Consider the following 19725-nt stretch of genomic DNA (forward strand, 5'->3'; position numbering starts at 1 on the left):
CACCGCACTGACCTGGGAAGAAAGACGCTCTCCACCACATAGAAATCTTGCATAAGCACATCTCTGTCAGGCTTGGATGTGAGGTTGCCCACTGTATAACCAATACCAAGCTGAATGGCCCCCTTCAAGGCCGATGACGTGGTCTACATGGGAAAATAGAAGAGAAAACATCCCATTAGTCAGGCTGTTACGGCATATTGTGACGGCTATCCGCACTACATGCACCAATGGGTGTAAGTTTGAGCAAATGAAAAACAAAAAAGAAATAGGCCAGCCAGAGAGTGACACCCACTGTGAATGTTTTCTGTTTCATTTACAGGCTCTAGTTCAAAGTTATATTTACAATTCATCTTGAAGATGGTAGAATCAGGCAGGCAGACCAGACATTGTGACATTAAAATCCATGACTTTTGTATAGCTCAGTTTAAACATAAAAATTAAACATGCTAGTACTCTACACAAAGAAATTAATTCGACTGCCCTGTAAAGCCACTGTGGACAGCCTCGTAACAGTGAAATCGTAAGGACTGCTGCCATGAGCAGGGACTTCCAAAGTTTTTTAAAAAAAGGAAAGAAAACCAGTGTGACCAGCACTTGACTGATGTCTGGCAGCTGGCCCTGGCAGGGTCAGAACATTATGTGCTGTAGAAGGACATTTATGGACTCATGTGACTCAGAGTCAGAAGCACAGACCTTTCAGACTTGTTGCCTCTAAACAGCAGCATTCCAAAATAAATGTTATGGAAGCGGTTTCGCATTTTCCTTAAGAGGCAAATAAAATCAAACACAGTGAGGGCTGTTATATGGGCAGTCATACTTTTTACCTTTTTGTACGTTTTCTCTCTGCTTGTACTCCAGGGCCCTCCCATCCCATTTTCTGTTGTGGTTGACATCTGAAAGAGATGCAAAGGACTGAATCAAAACAACGATTGAGACAGTGATTCGCAATTTTAAACAGAAAAAGTCAATAGCACAAACGTACCTTGCTTAATGAAAAGCTGTGCCCGTCAAACTACGATCAGGGCAGCATCTCTTGATTGTCAGCTCGAGTAAACATCAGGAGGTTTGGATCTGTCCGGGGGGATCCTCTGCAAGAGAACAGAGTTGTTATTACGCAATAGTAAAATGGGGATAAAACAACACTCACAGCTTTGGCATCAGGCGAAGCTGCTCAGAAGACTACTTTTTCAGCTACGATAAGTTTGAGGCCAGTTTAATGTCATCACTCTCCTGTAATCTGCGCCTGATGGGAGAGGCAATTTAGTCTATTCTGAACCCACTCACTGAACTGGCCTACAGCAAGAGCACTCTGCTCTGACAGTCACTAATCATGACTCATGAAGTGTTCACGTATGTGTGTAACAACCATCCCAGCTCTTCTCGTTTAGAGTCTTGTTTTGGAGAACAATACAATCCTGATTTGACAGTTCAGCTGTCGCTTCACAAGTCGCGCTGTGCGGATGTTTAAATCACAATACACTTAAACATTTTCTGGCACCTTCCTCCTCCTCCTCCTCATCTCTGACTTCTTTTCAGAATTCCTTCCATATTCCAGGCGTGTGTGTCGGATAAACAACACCTCGTAAAGAAGCAGAGCTGCAGAGCGTGTATGAATGAGGTTTATCCTCGGGGCTGAAAGTGACCTGCTGGCGCTGCACAGCTCACAGCCCAGCTCAGTCATCACTGAGCCACGGGAACACCAGTCTGTCTCTTCTGCTTATATGCTCTCAAATTTTACCCTACAACCTCCAATCACTCTTGTTCCTTTCCCTCCTTACTTTGTCCTTATCACATCTCAGTGCGTGTCTTCTGAATGAGTGCGTACAACAGGGACAGAGGCCGGGAGTGAGAAGGCTTATTAGCAACACAAAATTGGGACTGTGTCTGAAAAGCTCTGGCAAGTCTGCAGTCGCCGTTCCACCTGCATATAAATGCACCTGCAGGTCTCAGAGCCACGGCTATTGCGCAATGTTTTTCTGCCTCATCAGTGCTTGCATCCTCCAGTCACCTGCTCTTTGACCAGCCACCATGTCCCCGTCAAATCGGAATCTACTGCACTGAGAATAGTACAGTTTTATTTCGAAAGTTCTGTGACCAGCTGCAGAAAAAATGTGTTGCAGTGCTGCAGGGTATATTACTTATCGAACGCGGCAAATATGTTGTGGCCGTGTTTTAAAAATAGTCTTCAAAAGGAGAATTGAAGACATGTTAACAAAACACACAGACACACACCCTGATTCAGACATTAGAAGAATGTAGCAGACAGTGTTATCTCTAGACTGGGTCCTTATCTGTGCACCAGCTCTTCTGTTGCTATAAACATAGACCCAACACCAATACAGACACATTCAAACTGGAAGCGCCTCTCAAAGACGGCAACATTATGTATCTTTGTTTGGGTCTATGTATTATTTATTCTCTCTCCATCGGATTTAAACTAATATTCATTCTTTTTGGTTTCCCTTTGAGGGCAGAAAACAAACATATGTAGTCACACAAATCTTGCAAACTAATCCTGGAGGGGAAGATGATGTTTGTCGCGCGACTTTGTGTGACTGGAATCGAGGCAGCAGTCACCTGGACTGCTCTAGACATGATAAAATCCTGCTGACAATCAGTAGCCATTAGAAAGGAATCAGAATACTTCTCTTCGCCGCTGTTAAGTGAGGCTTTGATACACCTGAGCCGTTCTGCTGTACGACTGGCAGCGTGTATCTGAACCTGAGGAATGTTAATGAGCCTGCTGGCCTGTCTGGCTCCCTGTTCAACTGTTCAGAGTGTCAGTGTTAGAAGGGGTTGTTTGGACCTCTCTGTCTCTCTCCCCCTCTCTCTCACCTGACCCCACAACCCAGCCGGTGCTCCAACAGACTGTTTCCAGAACATTCCATGCGAGGCCCGCAGCTGCAGCTAACAACAGCAGGTCTGTTGTTCACCTCTCAACAAAAGAGAGGCAGACAGACAGCTGGACACGCGGATGAAAATGGATGCATGGATCATAATCAGCCGGTCGGTCTTACCACTGTCAACACTCCCTTTGCAAATACCACGGGCGTACAGGAGTATATCAGGTATAGAAGAGAGCGTACAAAAACTGTTACACGTGTAAATGATACCCTCTAAGTCACACTCACAGTACTGTGAGCTGCAAATACAAAATGCATCCCTGTCAAATCAATGCCTCTCACGGATAGTTGATGTTTTGTTGTCTGGATGAGGACCAAATGGGTAAACTGAGACGACTGATCAATAAAAAGGAAAACTTGCACTTGAAAGGCTAAATGTGCATAAAAACCACTTGGAACTGGCCGGTGGAGACAGTCTGAGGTGTAGGTTGCTTGTGTGCCTTTTGTGAAAGTCAAGCCAGATCATTTGTCATGGTAAAAACGGTGCAGCACTGTGTCTACACAACGTGGACCAGAGAAAATGTTCAGTGGAATGTGGAAAAATAAAGTCTGGGTCAATTTTCCATTTCATGCCTTGTATGTCAAACACATACTACTGTACACAGACCACCACCCAGTGCAAATGCCAGAGACAAAACTATTACAGCGTCAAAGCTTCTTCGCAAGCTTACTACTGCTTTTCTGTGACTGCGTGGATACACCGCATCTTAGTCCACAACACACTTTTCATTCAATTTATCTTCGGCTTCTGCTATATAAATAAACCTCACTGACTTAGCTCTTCTCTCCATCAGTCTCTCTGTTGTTCAACGCGTCAACGCGCCCTTGTCAGAAATTCTACCACCCTTCAAGCAAACACACAAGCGCAGATCAAACACTGGCTTTCATGGTTTCAGGGATATTGCCAAGGGTGCCAGTCAGCTCCCGTGGAAGTCAAATAGCTGCTCTGTAGCCAAGCAGTTCTGGCAAAGAGAAATATGTTGCTGAGAGCAGACATGGGCCATCTGGTATAAGGAAAATACAGATTTAATGCATCTGAACTGCTAAAAAAGTCTTAGAAGTTGTGGTGATATTCCCTCACTGGTCTCATTAGGCAAGGTAGAGTGACTGCAAGAAATAGACCAATCAATCAACCCGTCATGGATCATGCTACACACTTGTTCCGGAAATCATAGATCATTTACAAATAACAAAAGTGGAAACGCAAGCGATACGATCATTTTCAAACAATCTGATCATAACGGGGCTGAGAGATATTCAAGGAGGCTCCCATAGCCTCTATCAGCAGGACACAGATTCTACATATAGCTTCGGTTTTGCTCTGCTTTGCTTCAGTCCCCAGATAATATTGGATTACTGGAGCAGATTGGAGACGTAATGGAGAATCAATAGCAGCCAAGCAACACAGAGCGCCGAGGACCGGACTGCTGGGCTTTCATGACCTTCACAATCCCTGACTGATATCTGGATTGGGATGGATACAATCAAGAAGATGCATGCAGAGTCAGCTTAGCTCGGCCTGCAGGGGATCGGCTTCATCAACTTAACTGCTCTGATCCTTGACTATGGCTCACAGAAACACGACCCAAGCAAAATAACTCGCATATAACTTCAGGGCAAGGGCAACACGATCAAATACCTCGAAAGTGTTAACTCATAAATGAAAAAGGATCATAAATTTCCCAAAATGCACGTGGTGTGGATGTAGTCATTGTCTTTTTGTCATCTGGTGTAAACACTTGTGTGTCAGCGCCATTAGATAATTGGCTTATTAATCCTGCGTCAAATAGTTGCTTCTGTGAGATGTGTCATGTTGTCATGAATCATGAATCTAAGGCATGGGCTCTCCTCCGCTAGCCTAGCAGAAATGATCAGTCCTATAAATGACAATAACAAATGAGGTTATATGTAGTCATCCACCACCTGAAAAACAGTCTGATTTATCCCTTGGCTGCTGTAGATATTTCAAGAGTGACTGTGTTTTTCTCGTAGACAAATTAGCGAGACAAGCAGAGGAGTAAAAAATGCTTTGTGGGTGGCAGACAGACTGAAGGTGATGGAGAGGAGGCTATCACTGTCTCAAAAAAATGTTCAGTCGAACGGAAATAACTGCATGTCTATCCTAAAGACACAAAAATGCAAAACACACCCAATTCAGGAGCGCTGCTCTGGTTCCACCCAATTCAAACTGCCTAAACAAACAAATAGAAAAACACACAGAGCAAACAGAACATAAAGTGCACACAGTTTAACATGAACACAAATATAAAGGTCTTGTGAGCCCTGTAAACAGAGCCACACAGACACATACACACACTCTGTATTTTCTCTCCCTGGTGGGTCCCCGCGCCAAATAAAGCTGTAAAGCAGAAGGCAGGTATTATTTGGGATCGTTTTGGTGCGTTCTGTTCCACATTTCACTGTATCCTCTGGAGGTGTGTTTGTTTTCATCATCCCTCTGAGGGACACGCTGCAATGCAGCTTCAGAGTAGTGTCTGCCTGCACTATGCAGCACTGCAGAGGTGGCACAGAAGTGTGCAGGAGTGTGTGCACTATATGTCTAAACAAGACAAAAAATCTGTAGTCACACTGACACTTGCTATTACTACTCTTGCAATCTGGCCATGTTTGGCCAAAGTGCAGCTTGTCTCCACTTAGCATACATGCTAATCTAGTGTAACAATTATTGCAATGTTATTTTGACACTGATCTTGCAATTTATCTGAGAACGATGGAAGACTCTGGTTATCAGTTTTGGATAAACTTACATTATCCCATGGATGAGCAGTGTTATAAAACAAGTCTGATCAACCCACCAGTGGAGCTAGCATGGCTAAAAATACACTTTATCTTAAACAAACAAGTGCAAAGAATGGGAGCTCGTTACAATGAGAAACTGATGCGACATCACACAGAGTGTTCAGTGTTTGCTGAGCACAACACAAACCTGATTTCTTGTTACAGTGCAACAAACAATGTGAATGTGTGAGTGTACCACCAGCCAGGCAGCTATCAGCAGCTTAATGTACTTTTAAAGTATTGATGGTATTTGACCTTTTGGCAACAGCAAATATAGAGAAACAATAGGTGGGAGGGAAAGAGGGACTACACCTACAGTGCTGTGACCTTTCAGGTGTGACATATGCAGAAAAAAATGAGCCAGAGGGAGAGAGAAGGGAGTGAAAAGGATGAAGAGACGGAGGAAGACAATGGCAGAGAGATACAGAGATAGAGAACAAAAGGTGTGAGAGGTTTAAATATTACGTTGACTTATGATTTCTCGATCAACAATGGACAACAAGCCCACATGTAAAGCTTTATTCAAAGCAAAGCACTATTGTCAGCAGGTCAGAAAAAAGAGTAGACTCTATACTGTAGTAAAGCAAATGCACTACATAACCACATGCTATAGAGCAAGAGATTCAATATATTCTGTTTACTGCGAAACATAGGGGGAGGACTGGGCCTGTGTATTTGTAATTCAGAGAGTGTCTCACTCAAGTTCCACTCTGCATGAGAAGCAGAGAGGAGGAGGTCACCCTCTGTGTCCAGAGAGTCACATGATTCAACCGGAGGAATGGAGGGGGGAAAGGAGAAACGTAGCGATGAGTATATGGAGGGAAAACAGAGACAATGTTCTCTAAAGACACAGAGACAGGGAGAGGCTGCCCTGATGGAGCGATACACTACACCACGACACTCTCTGAAAAACAAGGCCTTTTTACAGCAGGCTTATTATATTCAACCACCAGTGTTATCTAGGCAAGATGGCCTCAGCTCCTAACGTCACGGCCCATTGAAAGCATGATCCTGTAACACAAAGAGAAGAGGAGAGAGACGTGCCCATCCCAGTAAAGGCCTGTTTAGTTTCACTCAGCCCTGCCCTGAAGTCCAAAGGTCCTCTTACTCGGCTCACCACAAGGGTTACAGGCAGGTTTATTATCTATGCACATCACTGTGGGCACAACTATTATTCTTAGTCGTGGTCAATTGTGATGCTAAGAGGGGATTGGGTCATCCCCTAATTTCTTGATCAGAGGTCACAGACTGCTGGGGAAATTCATGTTTTCACATTTCCACCTTCTTTAATTCTTTGCTCCACTTGTTTGTCTTCACCCACGCCCCCTGGTCTTCCTGTCTGAACCTTTAAGTTTGTCATCACTCCTTCTCACTCTCTCACTCTAGCACCCACGGGCCCCCTGAGTGGGCCTCCGCAGGCCTCGTCATTACCACGACAGGAAGGAGGAGGGTATGGGGGAGGGGGGCTCAGCAGGGCCAAAATAACAACAACAACAACAACAACAACAACATCAAACAACAACAAACTTCACAACCTCCGAGATAATCTGAATTCCTGCAGAGCTGCCAGAGCTGCCTGCAACCCTCCAAAACAACCAATCACTCTGCGAAGGAGCACAATTACGAGCCAATTACCGCTGTGGGCCTCCTTTTTGCACATTTTGCTGCCGGGGAGGGAGGGGGAACTCCCGTTTGGAGGTCAGCAAGATTAAAGCTATAACACTGGGAACTTCTACATCCAGATGCACCTACTGCAAAGCGAGGCCTGTGTACTTTAATAGACCCTGACACCAGCATCTGTTGACAGTCCTTTCAAGATTAACGTATCTCTGCACAATCACAAATTTAGGAAGTCAGTGTAGCTGAGACTAAGGCTTTGAGTCTCCGGAATGCATTGAACATACAATGTAGCAGCTGCGTATTTTAATTGGGGCAGCACAATTTAGCAAAATATTAGCGAGTCTGCCATAAATGCGCAAAATCAGCATTATAATGAGGTACTGTTGTGCTAGAGAAGTGCTCTTTCCTACAAGAGCATGTTTGTTTTGGTAGAGACCCCAACAAATGTCGCACCTTTATGATTTTCATTAGTCTCATTACAGTTAAAATGCAGACTACCATGTAATAGTTATCATTCCCCCAAATTGTGAATGATATCGCAATTGTGATACATGTCAAAATAACTGCATTATGATTTTTTTTCCTTATATCGTGCAGCCCAAATTTCAAATGGTCCCACACTGGCTGGTGGGTCCTGATACACTTCTCACCCCCAATTTGTAACACAGGTAGTTGTATATCCGTAGTCTCCAAATTCAATCCAAGATAACCCTGATGACATCAAATCAGGACTTAAGAGAGCTCCTCCTGAGCCACAGAGGAATTCCACAGATGTTTTCAGTTTGTACTAGTAAACTGGTGTGTAAACTTTTGTGTGTAAAACCAGTGAGGTGCCCCTTTAATTATGCACTCAACCCATTAATCTGAAAAAGGGAAAGGTTATCATAATATTTTAAGGGAGGACTGTTGACTCTAGGTGTACCAAGGAATGCTGAGCTTGTATGCAGGCCGTTTTCAAGGACTAAACATCTCTAAACCACTCAAATCTCATTTTCATACTGAGTTTTACGGCTTTTTTATTTCTGTCTTTTAACACATACTAACAATTTTTATGTATAGTTGTTACAGGAAATTCAAATTCATTTTTTTAAAACGTCGTAGGCTACTTCTGGATGATTTAATTTGAAAAACAAAACTATGATTTCCTATTTGTTCATTCCACTGCGGTGGAATATAATGTGGGCGAGCTTTCATTTCCAAATACAATTTTATACCGTCTAGTCCAGGGTGAACATTGATCACAGTATACTGATAGTAAAAAATTGATTATGAAGTCCTGGTGGCTATCAGTAGTATGCGGTATGTGCTGACAGGCGTGCCGCCTGAATGATGAATGAGGACAATATAACAGATAACAGAGCGAGAGGAGCCCACGCTGTGCTTAGGTGTACAACACAGCCGAACAGAGGTGCACAGCCCTAACCTCATCCAGTCAATAGAGTATGGGGGTCAAACTGCCCACTGACCTGTCTAAGTTTCAACACAAAGCACCTTCTTATTCAGCAGTGCTCCGGTTCACACTGCCATTGAGAAAGTGCCCCTGATTGTTTGTACTTTGAGGAGAATTCATTCAATTATTCGATCTCTTGCTCTATTGACAATAAATTCCTCTTTTGATGAGCAATTAATCATTTTATTTATCTAATACAAACACCAAACACGCTTGTAAATGGTTGACAAACACTGATACGGAGATGGCTAATATATCCGCCTATTTTAATTTGTCTATTTGTAATTTTAATTTATGTGTCGGCCAGTGAGCAACCACACAGTGTACAGTACGTAAATACCAAACATATAGTTTCATTAATTCAGAAAAAGTATCACCATTAGATTTCCATAGCAGACAACTTTATTTTTGAACAACATATTTCATCAAAAGTGTCTATGATGTGTGATTATGTGGGACAAAATTAATACTGGCTGATTTATCATGAGATCTTTTGGACTATTAAGGATCTGCCTCAAAAGGCCTCTGTTTTTTTTTTTTTTTTTTAATTTGAATGAGCTTAATAATTGATTTAGTAATTGATCAATCAAAATAGCACTAGTAAGTTAATGGAAAAAAAATTACGTAATCCTCAGTCTGACAAGGAAAAAGCAAAGCAGTATAGCACATAACACTCAGCAGTCAACAACAAAACCAACCGCATGTTATATATTGTACGTCATCCCACAACCACAGCCAGTTAAATCATAGTAAACTTAAAGACAATAACTAGACAGCAACTGATACCAAATCCTAAGATTCACAAAGATAGAAGCCACAATTTTACGCATTGTTTTCAAGCTGTACGAAAGAAAACAACCTACAAATCATCTCAATTCTCATTCTGCATCAAACGCGCCCCTTCGTTCTGCAGCTTGGCTGAAATTAAACGGTTCTGATTAAAAATAGCTATAATGGAAGAGCACAACATGTTGCTGAATAACCTGACTTAAAGAACTCTGGAGAAAGAAAACAAACACTCTCGTCATGATTTTCAAACGGAACGTGGCACATTAGCACTTCGACCCAGAACAGAGCACTGTAGACGAGAGAGCGAGAGAGAGAATCCTCTGAGGGGAAGAAATGGAGTGGGTGTAGGAGGAAGAGAGGTCACACTAAACACACACAAACATTACAAGGATTTCATTATCACAACACAGTGAGGCATTTTTTATCGGAGCATCTTGAATGTAACCAGACCCGACCCGTGGCCACACCCCTGCGTGTGGACTCACATGGGTCAGTCAGACCATTATCAGGAATGAGAGACAGAAGGCTGAGAACCACTGTTCAGGGCACTGACTTACATAACTGTCTTAATGAGCCTCATATGCCTTTTATTTTGGTCCTATCACTACTGGGATCCCATGGTACAGTATGAGCACAGTCCACAGAATGCTCTTTGACCCCAATCACAAGACCGCACTAAAAATCCTAACGCTTTGCTGCCTCCTCACAGGAAGCTCAAACAGGATATACAACCCTAAATATGTTAAGGTTGGCTTTAAAATGTGGCCTTCTGCTTAACAGCCGTCTAACTGATTATTGCTTAAGGTAACAATGAGTATCACGATTTAATCACTCATTTAAGAGACTCAGATCCACCGCAGTAAAAGCTCAAGAAGAGCTGAGAATAAACATGATTTGTGTTGACAAGGTTTTGGCTCTGCAGTGATGTGGCACTTCTGCTGCTACTCAAATGGAAATGATTACATAATACACAGATGCTGCTGACTACGACAAGCAACATATCAGTGGAAGGGCAGCAGGCAGCAGGCAGCAGGAGCTCAGGTGTTCGTCCCAAGGAAAGAGCAGGGGGATTTGCATGAGCTGCTTTCACTTTCAAACATCCTCTGCGGCAAGCTGCCCAACTGGCCAATTTCACTGCCTCGCAGTCAAATGAGGAAGGACCAGGAAATTCATAAGAAAAACCACAAGCTCATAATCCTGTGTGACACACTGCTCTAAAGCCTGGCTTGAAATAATAGATAGAATAGATATTCAATCATTAATATCACACGTTGGTCTAAAATTAGTGATACAAAAAAAATTAAAAATCTTAAGATATTTTAGACATGTGCTGCTTCATTAACCACTTTCCAATGCAGCGACCCAAGGATAACATGTAAAGGGCCAAAATCATACCCAGGACAAAGCAGATGCACCTCAGTCTTCAGCCTGATGAGCAAACAGTGTGCCCTGTGGCTCTGACAGATGTGTAAAAATGAGATGGTGTCGTTACAGCTTAAGAGGCAGCTAATAAATCTTGCATGTCGAAGAAAAAAACTGAGTCATTTCTACAGGGAAGCATCTGTCAATCAAGTTTTTTCAAGATCCTCTCTTAAAGCCGAGAGAAACCCCAATCATATCATCATGTCATAAACACAAGAGCAACTGTTGGAATGCCACCATAAGTCCAGATCATTCACTGGACACTGCTCTGGTTGAGCTCGCTAAAGCAGATTCCCAGCTCACTGGACACCTCTCACCCTCCCAGCACAGCACACAAGATAACAAGTTATCTCCTTTTTCTCTCCGGACTGGCAAAGCCATTTCACAGTAACAGCCTGGCTGCCAATTACCAGGAGGAGAAATGTCGCACCTCACTGTAAAGAGCAGTGATACTGTGATAGGTACTGACGCTCACACCCGTAAATGAAAGGCTGGTCCAGTGCAGCACCTAATAATGAAGACAGATAATATATCTGGAATACTGAGAGTCTGTCAGCTGGCCCACAGCACATGTCGTGCCAACAGGATTGGACAGCTGTCCACTGCACACATGCAGAAGTTTCTCAGCGACTCGGTTCAACAAAGTCTGAGTCCGTTTTTTGCAGGTATGAACAGCAGAAACCTGGACACGAAGAACACGATTCCAAGGTCAGATTCCTGTAACATGCTTTTAAGCAGGGACGTTCTTCATCTGTCAGCTAATGAGTTACACAACCTTCAACACGCTTGCCTCATTTCCCATCAAACGAGACAGACTTCCAGTTTCTCACTAAAGGCGCAAGTTGCAGACGTAAACAACAAACTTCCTCATTAGGCAGACAACAGCAGCAAAAAAAAAGTATTGTTGACACAGCAAACACCAGTGACTGTCCTCACACGACAGGCTATTCCCAACAATAACAGCAACAAGAACTTCGATGATTTTAAAATAAACTACATTTAATTGTACGCCTTGACTTCTCTTGAGTGATTTTTTTTCTTAAATCTAAATGATGGGGAAAATGAGAAAACCTGATCATCTAAAAAAAATTTTTTTAAAACATTGTAACCGAGCAGACACAGTTGGGGCGCACCTGCGCGCTTTCACCTGTCGCAACACCTGGACACACGAAATGTAATAAGTAAAGAACATGGTCCGTCAGAAATGAACATCAAATCCATTTCTACTGTGTGGATACATCTCAAACATAGCTCATGTTTCGCACTACACATCAACTCACAGTCACCTTACCAGCCAATCTTCTTCTGTGTGGTCGTGTAGAAAATCTCTCCCTCACAGGGGCTGCTGCAGTCCTCACAGAAAAGCCCTGTTCCCCACACTGTCGATCCCCAACACACAAATAAACGCCAGTAGGATCAGATGTATGGAGTGTGTATTTCCACCACAGGCTGACTGTGTACAACTGAAGAGTCGCTCCACCACTGAGAGCAGCAAGAAGCCCTCTGTGCTTCTATGCCCTGCCTCTTCACATACAACCATGGCATTCGTGCAGCACTTGCTGCAAAAAGAAGGGAAAAAAAGACTCGGGCATGCCCTCTACCGGCAAGATCAGGAGCGCGACAGGCCACAGAGGACCTCAGTTTGCTCAGCAACAATTTATTTCATGCCTGAAATAAGTATGACTGTAATATATCTGTTAGGTCTGTCTAAGTTTTAATTTACTATTTAGACTGGTTGTTTGATAAGAGGGTATTGGCATCTCTGTTTTAACAACGTAAAGTGAATTGTGTTGACGTGCACAACAGTTAATAAAAGGAAGCATATTTCAGAATGTTTATTTAAAAAATCACAAAGAATTGTGAGGCACTAGGCGTTTAAGCTCCATGGTCATGTTGAGAAGGAGAGCGGCTGTTATCCAGACCGGGACCACCGCCATCAGTATACCTAAAAGTTTAAACAGTAATTTCAGAATAAGCACATTCACATCAATATCTGCACAAGTTATGGGCTATATACTACATATTTAATTTCAACTAGCCTTTTGTTGGTTTCTCCGGGGCTTTGGATCACTCTCATGGCTACAGTCACACTAGAGTCACCGAAACAAATTCATATTAAACATCAGGACATGTTGGAAACATAATATCACATCAGCTAAACATAAGAAAAAAAAGGAATTTTTCAAAATTATATTTTGATTACCTCGCCTGCTGTTGCTCTGTGGTTCTTCTCTTTTTCCAGAAATACAGAGATAAGCCTATCATTACTAGCACTATAACACCTGCGGAATCAAGAGGTGGATATTTAAGCTAATCATATCACTTTGTAACAAATGCAATTGATCACTGCAACTCTAAATACAACACCCATAAAATATTGCTCTCACCTGATTATCAGCATTAGACAGACAAACATTTCAGCCCTGAGCCAAAGCAAGAAGATGGCAGAAGAGTAAAAGCAAGTCGGATTTGTAGCAAAAAGCAATATTTACATGACCTGCTGCATGTGTACAAAAAAATTCTTAAACTGTAAACGTCAACTGTCAAATAAATCCTAGAGCAAACAAGTACAGTAATTAGCTGTGAGTATGCAGTGGAGTACAAATATAAGTGGGAAGAGAAGAAAATACTTGAGTAAATATACTTTTGTTACATAACACCAAGATGATCCTGAGGCAGAAGAAACAGGATGTAAGCAGAGAAAGTGTCCGATTTGCTGGTGTTCAGAACTTACAAACTCCAGCAGCAATCCATGCCGGTGTGGCATGGTCCTTTATGGGGGCTGGTGATGCTGTGATAGCTAGAGGAGAGATGAAGAAAAACTTCCAGTCAGTGGTCGATCACAACAGTGAGCAGCATGATGGAAATCGTGTGTCTGCAGCTTACCCAGGAGAATGGCACAGATGTCGCTGTTGCCTATTTGAGGAAACAGAAGTATTATTATGTGTTATTAGATGGAACTGCACCATACAAACATCAGCAAAGATATATTGCCCGTATACAATGTGACTATGATGTCACTATTCTGTTTATAAGAAGTGATTAGACAAAATAGTATCATCCAAATTGTCAGGAAATATATTCTAACTGAGTAAAATGTGACTATGTTTCTGTGAGATTATGTGCTGGGTGTTATATTCTAATTTATTATTAGTATGACCAGATGATTTCAATAAGAATAGATATGAAATCTAGTGCCCTCAGCTGGAGGGATGAGTCGTGACATTGCAGGAGTAGAAGCAGCAACTACAGAGGGCAGCAGCAGAAAATGATTGAGACAACAAGATACGCCTTAAAGTGAAACTCTCGCCCAAATGCAACCTAGGCTTTTTTTGTGAATGTATATGAGTCAAACCTTTGTGTAAAAGCGTAATTAGGACGGAAGAGGCACTTTTAAGATTTACAGTATTTTTGTTTTCGGGTCAAACTCATTTTCAATGGGAGTGCTTGGGGCAAATTAGTGATAGTGTCAAAATCATTATTTTTAAAACACTAAGAAGGCTCGACACAACATAAAACTTTGCTTGTAGTTATCACCAGGGTCTCTACACATGAACACGAGCATTGAGAACATTGTTTGTGTACACCAAATTTACTAAAAAGAAGGTTTTTGGACAACTCACGTTAGCAGATGCTTGTTCCGGTAGCAGTCGTCATGGCAGCCGAGAAGAATCGATCTCAGAATGCGAAAACAATTAATTATCCGTGCATTTATATAGAACTAAGCTTACATCGCATTCGGAGATCAGTACTTCTCACTAGCAGGATGGCGGCGAGCGGAGGAAACATCTGCTAACGTGAGTTGTTCAAAAACTTTCTTTTTAGTAAACTCTGTGTACACAAACAATGTTTTCAATGCTCGTGTTCATGAGTAGAGACCCTGGTGATGCTACGAGCAAAGTTTCATGTTGTGTCGAGCCTTCTTAGTGTTTTACAAATAGTGATATTGCTATCGCTAATTTGCCCCAAACAGTCCCATTGAAAATGAGTTGGACCCAAAAACGAAAATACGGTAAATCATAAAAGTGCCTCTTTTGTCGTAATTATGCTTTTACACGAAGGTCTGACTCATACACATTCGCAAAAAAAGCTTAGGTTGCATTTTGGCGAGAGTTTCACTTTAAGTCTTTGCTGTTGTTCCGTAAGAATAAATGTAGGTCAGAATTATTTGTGAAACATGAAACTAGACACTGGTTGTCCGGACTCTGCTGCATTTATCGCTCTGCTTGATTCGGCTTCCCTCTCCTATCGCATCATATAGCAGCGTATGCATCATCATTCCACTGTGAATCAACTTCACATGGCAGATAGTGAACAAACTGACTGCAAGAGGAAAAATCACAGTGAACAATACATTAAGGGCTTTAGAAAGTAAAATTAAATACCTTTACACTTTTCAGTCTGAATGGGTCTGACTTCCCCCTCAAAGTCACAGACACCAATTGTATTGATGGCAACAAACGCCAGACCATTATGCTGGCAGACGGTCCCTGGTGGTGGAGGGCCTTTGCAGTTTGCAATGCTGGAATTGTAAAGAAGCAGCTCTTCGTTGCAAAATACGGCAGTCACCTCGGCAGCACATCCTGGAGTCTTGCAGAAAAACAGCTGCGAAGGCCTGTTTCCAGCTGTAACATCAAACAGTACAGCTAAGAAATGTCTCACGTAACTGTTTTTATCATGAGGTTGTTGTAAACAGTAGACGACATACCTTGATTTGCTGTGACTGGGAGGCACTGAGCAAGACCAGGAAGGAGCAGCAGCAGAAAGGTGAAGATCGACTCTGTTAAGGCAAAAATATTAATTGAAAGGCTGTCTGATGGTTAACAATGGACAGATATTGAAGTTGGTAAATGATCAGAAACCGACCGCTCATGTTAGAGATCAGTGCTGAGACAGCTCTCTGGATCACAAAACCCAATTCTGTTCCTTGCCACTGTTGCTCACTGGGACATACTTTGTTCCACCAACGTGTCCTGTTGGAGATCAGAAACTTAGTGTTGTAGAATTCATACTTTTTCTCCCATCTTTACCACCCAGACAGAACCAGTTGTTTGGTCTAGTCTGTTTGAAACGTCATTCTCAGCCCACCACTTCCTCAGCAGTTTCGCATCAGTTATCCCCTATTCCTTATTTTTCTTTCATATTACAACTTCAATTTGGGTTTTAAGGGCAAAATTGTTGGTACTTTCTTATATAACTTACATCAGTACAGCTTCCCCAATCCATACTACTTGCTTTGCTGTGTTGTTGCTTCCTTCTTATACCCCGTACTGCTGATTCGTCAAATTTGTTTTGTGAGTCATTTGAATCACGACAGTTACTGAACGCTTCACATGAAATACCATTTTTGATTTCTATCAGTTGCCGAGTTGTTTATGTTATTGTTGTTAATATTTCTATTAACTTCAAAAACTGGAGAATATCATATGTTGCTCTGTTCGTGGTATTACGTTCAGTTGCAATGAATCCTCTCTTTGCGAAGGTTTTGATGTTTTAGTTAAAACCATTCAAGAGAGGTGCTGATTCAAATCATTTTGGGGAGGATCTAGTTTGTGGTACTATTGAACCATATTGAATCAAGCCTATAGACCTGTTTCTCTTCTTTAGCCTACCCCCCTCCTTGGACTACATGGGTTGGACAATATCAAAGTAGGAGGAGAAGACGATGAAAAAACAACAAAAGACAGCGAGATCCTTTCAGTGGCATCGGCAGGTAGTGGCACCGCAGTGGCAACCTGTGGCATGTCTGTGGCATCTACTGGCACCCGCACGGCAGTCAGGAAATGCAAGAATAATATAAACACAGGGAAAATATAAAATATAAAATTATATATAATATAATATAATATGCAATATATAAATATTGAATATAAAAATAGGAATAGTACAATATGTACAATATTTGACATTCACATTTATGCTATGGAACAGATATTAATATATATTTAGATAATATTAAGAAGTGCAAAACAAAGAGAAATTGTGCAAAACTTAACTTTAAAATGTGTAAAGAAGTGGAGATGCCACGGACAGGACACAGGTTGCCACAGACTGCCACTGCGATGCCACTACCTGCCGATGCCAGGTGCCAGTAGATGCCACGGACATGCCACAGGTTGCCACACTTTTGCCAATACCTGCTAATGCCACTGGGAGGATCTCAGTGCTGGTGGCAATTTAACAGCACCGCAAACTGAAACTGAAACCTACAGTGCGACTGCAAATGGTCAAATGGTTTTCTCCATCCAGACTGGTCAATGGCTTTGGTAGGGAAGGGTATGCGGGCCAGGGATGAGGGGGGAAATGGGAGGAGGACGGTTTTTTTCAGTATGCACTTCAAGACAAACGTCGCTTCAAGATTAAAGTCGACCTTTGGAGACAACATCAAACGACGCACAATGACTGCCTCAACAAAATGCCTTGCGTAAATGAACTGGTGAAACTGTACTTTTCAGAATCGGCTTTCGTATCAAAGACAGCATTTCTCGTTTAGCTCATAAACACAGTGAAGTTGTCAGTAGTAGGACTTTGAAGAGACTGTGCCGAAAACTTTGTCTGTTCAGAAGGAAAAACCACACAAGCACGGAAGATAGCGAGCTGAAATTGAAAGAGTGTGGATAATAATGATGACAGAGACAGAATGCTCGGGCAGCGCGCATAGCTGCCAGTCGCTCCTCTAACTGGCTTTGATTCGAAAGAGTTGAATTCATTCTCAACATTTCAACTTTACTTACAAAATTATCTTGCAACTTTAGTCTCGACATTTCGACTTTTTTCGTGAAGTGCATAATGAAATAAAAAAACTTAACTCTGAGCCGCTGAGTATGTACACCAGCCGGCAGCATCATCACTAGACAGCTAATCTCCAGGGGCGAAGTTGAATCTCGGAAAAGAGGCAGACCACACAAATCAGTCCTCTCATACTGCAGCACTTACCTTCCAGGCGTCAGAAAGCTCTCAGAATATAGTCATGCTTGACTTTATATTAATTCACCATAAAGGTTTGAACATGGGTGCTCCATGTTCGTGCGATCGTTTCCCGGTAACTATTTATTTATTTATTTTTAAATCCAAATGTTCACATGTAAAACGAGTGATATAGCATACCGCCGCTAAACCTTAAATACACTCACCAACTCCAGCCGCTCCGCTCAGGTGTCATCCTCAGCCTGTAGCACTCCTCTGAAAGAACAGGCAGGTAGACAAGACACCACTGGTATAGTGAAGATGTGCGCACAGGGGTTTTCCGTCATCGGGATGGGGGTGGCATATATGGGCTGGCTCACCGAACGCGACACCCCACGGTGATTGCCTGTACTGTAGGGGAGACTGGGGGATGGGCCATTTTTCATATTTAGGATCGCTACATCAGAGCGCTAACTAATATATCTGCATATATTTCAGGATGTTGTGCATCCCTTTAAACAAACAGAATGAGTGTAAACATAATTGTTTCAATAATATAGCATGTCCAAAAAAGGGGTCTTGGCACAACTTACCGTGTGTACATGGGGTAAGTTGAGCCGTATTATTTTATGCTAGGTTTAAAACCTCATGTTAGCTCATAGATACCACAACTGATGTATAAAACACTTTTAAAATGATCTATTTTGGTCTAAACACAATTCTCATGAAACTTATGATAGGCTAAATTCACTTTCAAGAGTGAAAAATGTTGTGTTTTTTTGGAAATAAATGTCTAACCACTTTACCCATGTGGTTCTTACCTTCACAGACAACATGACTGTGCCTTCCTCCTAAATATTTGGTCACATGATCAATGTTTTTTATCGTTGCACAGCAACAAGGGATGGCTCAACTTACCCTTTGGCTCAACTTACACCAGCAGTATTGGTCCTGAGCATAGGGTAAATGCTAGGGGCGCCGTCATGCGCGGGGGGCGCCGAAAACGGGGGGAGAAAAAAATGTATAATAATAAAAATGTAAAATATATATATTTTTTATCAGTGCCATTACTACTATTATTTCGAAATATCATATAAGCCCACAGCAATATAACGGCATGGCAAGAACTATTAAATGAGAGGAGAGGCCTTTTTTCTGGGTTCTGGCTCGGTGCACTGTACCTGTCCTCCGTAAGGGGGGCGGGTCGAGAGGCGAGCTGCATGAATCTGACCGGACCGAGACCCCAAGACCAAGAGAGAGATTTACTGATACTGTAAAAGAACCACAAGGTCCAAAAGACTCAAACCATCCCGCGCCCAGTGAAAGAAACGAAGGAAAGAAGAGGAAGAAAAGAAAATAGAGGTACAGTAACGTCAATGTGATAAAGTGAATGAAATTAATAGTTTAGTGATCGTAGTTGGAGCAGAGTGTTAGCTTGCTAGCTTACTTCGGATTGCAGCATCGTTTAATAATCAATAAATAGCTGAGACGACGTGTGTTACTCCACCTTCAATTCATCAGGGACATTTGGAAAGTTAACGTTAGGCCTGTTCAGGTGTTATTTTACAGGTGTCTTTACTGCTTGTATGTAAGTTAAAATGCTATTAGTTTTCCATCCCCTTTGTAATAGTGTAGTTGTGAACCTTTGGCTTATTGTGTCACAGTTTGTGTTTGTTAGAGTTTACATCAGTGTTAAAGTGCAGTTAAAGTGTATTACTGTTAATACTCCACACCTTAGCTTTCACATATCATTCATAGGCGAAATGTATACACTGCACTTGCACTCTGGTTAGACTATATTGCTTTTCAATGTCAATAAAGTTGAATGATCTCATC

At 42.1% G+C, this 19725-nt stretch overlaps 2 protein-coding genes across 2 annotated transcripts in view; both read right to left on the reverse strand.

The window, feature by feature from the left end:
• The window catches only part of pip5k1bb (phosphatidylinositol-4-phosphate 5-kinase, type I, beta b), a 33399-nt gene extending 20871 nt beyond the window's left edge, over positions 1-12528 (reverse strand). Inside the window, exons 1-4 of the mRNA XM_030416601.1 lie at positions 12275-12528; positions 983-1088; positions 825-893; positions 13-143 (exon numbers count right to left, since the gene is read on the reverse strand). Of these exons, the coding sequence (XP_030272461.1) occupies positions 13-143; positions 825-893 (200 nt within the window). The 5' untranslated portion in view covers positions 983-1088; positions 12275-12528. The remainder of the gene's footprint in view (positions 1-12; positions 144-824; positions 894-982; positions 1089-12274) is intronic.
• Positions 12529-12803: 275 nt separating this feature from the next.
• Positions 12804-18797, reverse strand: LOC115581173 (uncharacterized). Its single transcript, XM_030416065.1, has 10 exons — positions 18711-18797; positions 18117-18165; positions 15850-15956; positions 15692-15763; positions 15369-15608; positions 13870-13899; positions 13718-13783; positions 13187-13265; positions 13023-13073; positions 12804-12928 (listed from the first exon to the last, which is right to left on the reverse strand). Exons 2-10 carry the CDS (start codon positions 18143-18145, stop codon positions 12859-12861), a joined length of 744 nt encoding a protein of 247 aa, XP_030271925.1. The 5' UTR covers positions 18146-18165; positions 18711-18797; the 3' UTR covers positions 12804-12858.
• Positions 18798-19725: the final 928 nt, after the last annotated feature.

The sequence above is a fragment of the Sparus aurata genome, chromosome 5 (genome assembly GCF_900880675.1).
Source record: "Sparus aurata chromosome 5, fSpaAur1.1, whole genome shotgun sequence".
NCBI lineage: Eukaryota > Metazoa > Chordata > Actinopteri > Spariformes > Sparidae > Sparus > Sparus aurata.

Excerpts from the sequence above, each read along its gene's own strand:
- LOC115581173 (XM_030416065.1), bottom strand. The coding sequence starts at position 18,145 with ATGACACCTGAGCGGAGCGGCTGGAGTTG. Across the intron at positions 15,957-18,116 it reads GAGCGGAGCGGCTGGAGTTG|GACACGTTGGTGGAACAAAG; the intron begins GTGAGTGTATTT and ends GATCTCCAACAG. Across the intron at positions 13,266-13,717 it reads ATGGATTGCTGCTGGAGTTT|GTGTTATAGTGCTAGTAATG; the intron begins GTAAGTTCTGAA and ends TTGATTCCGCAG.